At 38.8% G+C, this 5173-nt stretch overlaps 1 protein-coding gene across 1 annotated transcript; it reads left to right on the top strand.

The window, feature by feature from the left end:
• Positions 1–406: 406 nt before the first annotated feature.
• LOC124892407 (flowering time control protein FY-like) lies at positions 407–3075 on the top strand. The gene is made up of 2 exons (XM_047403692.1): positions 407–549; positions 2310–3075. The coding sequence occupies exons 1-2, from the start codon at positions 407–409 to the stop codon at positions 3073–3075; spliced, it is 909 nt and encodes a 302-aa protein (XP_047259648.1).
• Positions 3076–5173: the final 2098 nt, after the last annotated feature.

The following is a 5173-nucleotide window of genomic DNA, read 5'->3' as shown; positions in this document are numbered from 1 at the left end:
GCATTTTTGGGCTAGAACATAAACCGTCATTTTTTCTCATAAAGGTTATAAAATCCATAAATCCAATGTAAATTTATTTTTTTGATCAATTATGTAGTGTGGAAATCTATTTGAGCATGAATTAAGATCATAGAAGTCCCCTAACTCAAGGACTAGTTGAAGGATTTCCAATCGTTCGAGTTTGAGTAAGCATCAAAACTTGGATTAACTGCAACCAACCATAACTCATTGTATATGATAAACTGGGTGGCCTACTATATACCAAATTGTAGATAATTGAATAAGCTTTCCAACGATATAATATTTGTCGAAATCCGATAACCGGATAAGGAGTTATGGCTATTTTAAGTTTCAACTGTAAGACGAATGCCATTTCAGTGCATGGCGCATCGCACCAGAGGCCAAAATGGCACTCGTCAATTTTCAGCAAGCCTCTGCGATAGTCCCGCTTTGTGCCAAACTTCCAGGTCTCAATAATTGGCATTTTTCCAAGCTCTGCGTCGCGCTGGGGCCAAAAATGGGGCTCCAGTTTCAGAATTTCACTCAAGGGTATTTTGGTCTTTTCAACCCATTCCAACCCCTATATATGTCCTAGTAAAGGGAAAAATCTCACTTTTTTCTCTCTTCCATTGCAAGAATTAGGGTTTCCTCCCTATAATTCCAATCCAATTATCTCTAGTAACTCAAGATTCAACCATGGGAATTCGAAACAAACTGGAGATTTGGAATCCCAGATCGTAAGCTTCAAGAAACACCTATTATTTTCTCAAATAGAGGTACGTGGGGTTATCTCAAAAATCTCATGGGCTTAAAAAATTCATGTTTTAAAAATGGGGGTTTTGAAATTATGAATTTAAATATGTTTTAAGCATCTTTAGGATATTGATTTTGTCTTTAAGCCTATTTCTGAAGTGATTTGATATATTATATATGCATATGCTTGTGATTCAAAAGATGTTAACTTGAGAGCATGAATTATATGAAACCCCTCTCTTGACATGAAATTGTTTTGAATTTTCATATGATGTGAATTGTTAGAAATCATCTTCACAAGCATGACATGAACTATTTTGAAGGTGGACATGATTTTTGACTTGCAAGGAGAGAGTTATTATGTTGAAATATGATGAATATAATGGTTGCATGAAGTAATGATGTGATATTGATGGCTTGCAAGTCGGGTATGACGATACCTTACAGAATAAGATATGTGGTTGAGTTAAATGGAATTGAATACATTGATTTTATACGAGATAGGTGGATTCCCGAAGAAGGCGTTTAAGTGTATGGGCTCATCGCTGGAAACCGTGTTTGCCGACATGGGAATTTGGTACCAGGCTAAGTGATCTTGTGTACCTGACTTTATGTCATTCCCAAATTGGGACTATGGTTAGGAGCCCTGCTTTGTGATCTTGTGCACTACCATACTTTATTGGGTCGAGACACCCTGCTATGTGGTCTTGTGTGTCTTTCCCTCACTTATACTCTAATATCGGTGGCAACCGAGGTTTGACAGTTGGTGTAAATGTGATATGTAGGGTATTTCACCTAGCTCAGCTGCATTGCATTGTTTTTGGAAAATTATTACATTATGCCCATGTGCTTTTCAAATGATTTGATACGAAACTGCTTTATAATGGGTCTCACTTATATTATGTAAAAAAGTTATATTTTTGTTTTTGATTTCTATGCATACCAGTACTACCCCCTTCCCTCCCAGGTTCGGAGGCACAGTTTAGAGGTCCAGATAATCAGTAGATTCTTCAGACAGCTTTGTGGAGTCGGGTGGTGAGCCTTTTATCTTTCGAAAGGCCTAATGTCTGGCAGATTTTATTATTTAGTAGTTTTCGGTCTACTGGGGGGCCTTGTCCCAGTTTTCAGACAGTAATTTATTTCAGTCATGTAGTAGAGATTTCGCAGACGGTTTTCAGATGTCGATAGAGGTTGTGGGACATTATTTCCCATTATTGGTTTCATTAGATTCATGACCATGTTTCCGTAATAGTGTGTATCTTCCGTATTTCTTTTTATCATATGAATTATGTGCATGATTACCGGATAGATAGGGGTGTTTTGGGCTTTCATGGTTCGGAATGTTCGTCACGGCCAGGTCCCAAGTTCGGGTCGTGACAGTATATCCCAAGTAAGTTGTTGCTGATGGGGAGAAACTAGATGATATTTCTGAACTTCCATCTGATGACTCGAAGGATGATGACTTCAACCCTGAAAATCCAGATGTAAAAAAAAGTTGATTCCAAAGTTGAGGCCAGTTCTGATGAATCTACCATTAAAGTATGTGACTTCACAAGCTGCCAAGAAGAGTGCTCGTTATCTGATGGAGAAGATAATCTTGTTAAACTTTGGGATGCCAAGTCAGGGAAGGAGCTTTTGTCATTTCACGGGCATACGAATACCGTTCTCTGCGTGAAGTGGAATCAGAATGGTAACTGGATCCTTTCTTCTGCCAAGGATCAAATTATCAAGCTTTATGACATAAGGGCTATGAAGGATCTTGAGTCGTTCTGTGGGCATCAGAACGACGTGACATTATTGGCCTGGCATCCGTTTCATGAAGAATATTTCGTCAGCGGAAGCTATGATAGTTCAATATTTCATTGGCTTGTGGGGCATGAAGCTCCTGAAGTAGAAATTACAAATGCACATGAAACTGGTGTGTGGGATCTTTCATGGCACCCAATTGGTTACCTCCTTTGCAGTGGCAGCAATGATCAGACAACAAAGTTCTGGTGCAGAAAAAGGTCTGGCGACTCCGCTCGTGATAAATTCAATTTAGGGCAGCAAGGTTTGGGTGATCAAAACAATGTTCTTGGTCACATGCCTGGTAATTTTCCAGGTCTTGAGGCCCCCTCAACCCCTGGAGCATTTGCCTTCGGTATATTACAAACTGAGGGTACAATACCTGGAGTTGGAACTGCAGTGCCTCTGTCTATCCCATCACTTGATTCATCACCTCAAGGAGAACAGAAAACTTCAATGCCAGTTTCAATGCCTTTAGGAGATCCTCCTCTTCCTCATGGTCCACATCCATCTCTTCTTGCAAGTAATCAGCAATAAGCATATCAACAAAACATGCAGCAAGTTCAGTAGCAGCAGTCACTACCTCAACAAATGACTTCTCTTCCTCTGCAGCCTTCAAATTTGCCACAGCTAGAAGACATGTTCACTAAGCCACTTCAAATCAGCAAGTTCGAGCTTCTAAGGCAAAGAATTGGTGTTTTCATTTCATAAAGCAAGGAGGAGTGTTGAAAGTTGCTTTAAGAATGCAGCTGTTTTTTTTCTTTTTTCTCCAGCTTTTTTTTACGTACAATCCTAGTTAAATTAGGAGTCCTATCTTTGGTAGGAAACTAATTAGTTATTCTAATTTTTGTAGAAATAGGTTGTTTCTTTATCCTATTTTTAGTTGTAATAGCAACTATTTAAGTTGCTAAGTTGATGATCAATTTGAGGTGGTCTTCAACAAGAAAATAATTACTCTCTTCATATTCTCTTCTTCAAACTCCATCTTTGTTTCTGCGGCCAGCTTTAAATTGAATTCCTGCGTTGTTTTCCTTTTAACGGTTTTAAACCAACAAGTTGTGACCGAATTTTGTTGATCCAGCCCAAAAAGTTTCGCGGTGCGACCCATGTTTGTGATTTTCAGTGGGTTCTATGGTGGTAGCATAGGGATTGGGCCAAGAGGCCCGTGGACCTTTATGTTTTTTGAGCGTAGGACTTATTTGTATGCACATATTATATAAGTACTTAGTGGGTTGTTTTGTGTATCCAAAAAATACTCATTCTACTACATAAATCTGTGTGTTCTTGTTTTCTTTTTCCTTGTGGTTTGCTTTATTTCTGCACGTTTCCTAACAGCTTTCAGGCTTGCTGCTTTAACTTAATTGGATTAGCCTTATGTTGTTTTCAACTTGCGTTATGCTTGAAAAATCGATTCTCCCCTAGAATAAAATTTCTACATGTGAATTGCGAAGTATCTATTTTATCACTTCATTATTCCAAGATTGACGCATGGCCTATTCAATAACTTTGATCCTTCTTACCAATTTCCTTGTTATCATTCAGATCTGATGAAGATGTTGGTCCATTGTCTCCTTTAGCTGTTAGTCTTACAGCTGGATTCTCTGGTTCACTTGCTGCTGCTGCTTCTCATGGTTTTGATACTGCCAAATCTCTTTCACAATGCATGGTTCTGCCCAAGGTGTGTTGCCTTACCAGGGATTCGATCATCTGTATTTGATCATCTAGATGATATTTTTCTACATGAAAATCCACCCGGGCACCTTAATGGTCAAAGAAATCTTGGGTGGTCAATTCATGTAGTGAAATATGGTACAAGTATTTGGGAGAGCTTATTAGTTACGGTTACAATGCGTATTTGTTAGTTAAGCTCATAAAATCTGAGTATACATGATGTGGGATGAGTTGGTGTTGGACAAATTTCTATGGTCAATTCAACTTATCGGCCTTGGTGTTGGAATTGTCAATTCCATTGGGTTGTGTGCACAATGTCAACAGTCAATATTATCAATTAACACCTCGATCCTAAACTCTTTAAGGTTTTCTATATGAATCCCTTGTACCCATTTCGCTCTATTCAAGCCTGAAGTAATTTTTAAGTCATCTATATTTGGTTGGTGTATAGCTTTTCCCTAGTACAGCTGGTCTGACAGGATCTGTGCAGGAATTCATTAGTTGATATCAAACGTTTTTGTTTCAAAATGCGGCAAAATCATCCGTCTTTGATATGATAGGTCTTTTGCAAATTATCTCTCTTGTAGGTGAACTTAATTTTATCCCATTCCCCCCTTAGGAACACATACTAACATGCATTGTCTATGGGGTTTAGTATGGGTAGTCCTTGGTTGGATGATGGAGTAGACGAGAATGTATGTATATTTGCAACCGTATAATTGGTGCATCTGTAAGTGAGGATAACGGGTCAAAAGTAGTTGAAGCATTCACTTAGTAGGATTATAGCCGATACAAGACCTGATGTATCCTCGTTTTTTTACACTCTTTATGTGCAGTATGTATCCATGGAGAGGATTTCTCAAATGGCAACTTCCTGGAAAGAGATTTGAGAGTTGGACCGGGATCCATCCTGCAGATCGGAATATCTTATTTCATGGCTTGGGATTGCGGATGGCACGGAGTG

The sequence above is a fragment of the Capsicum annuum genome, unplaced genomic scaffold (assembly GCF_002878395.1).
Source record: "Capsicum annuum cultivar UCD-10X-F1 unplaced genomic scaffold, UCD10Xv1.1 ctg4680, whole genome shotgun sequence".
Classification (NCBI taxonomy): domain Eukaryota; kingdom Viridiplantae; phylum Streptophyta; class Magnoliopsida; order Solanales; family Solanaceae; genus Capsicum; species Capsicum annuum.
Note: the sequence above shows the minus strand (reverse complement) of the source record. Positions and strands in the feature narration are given on the sequence as shown.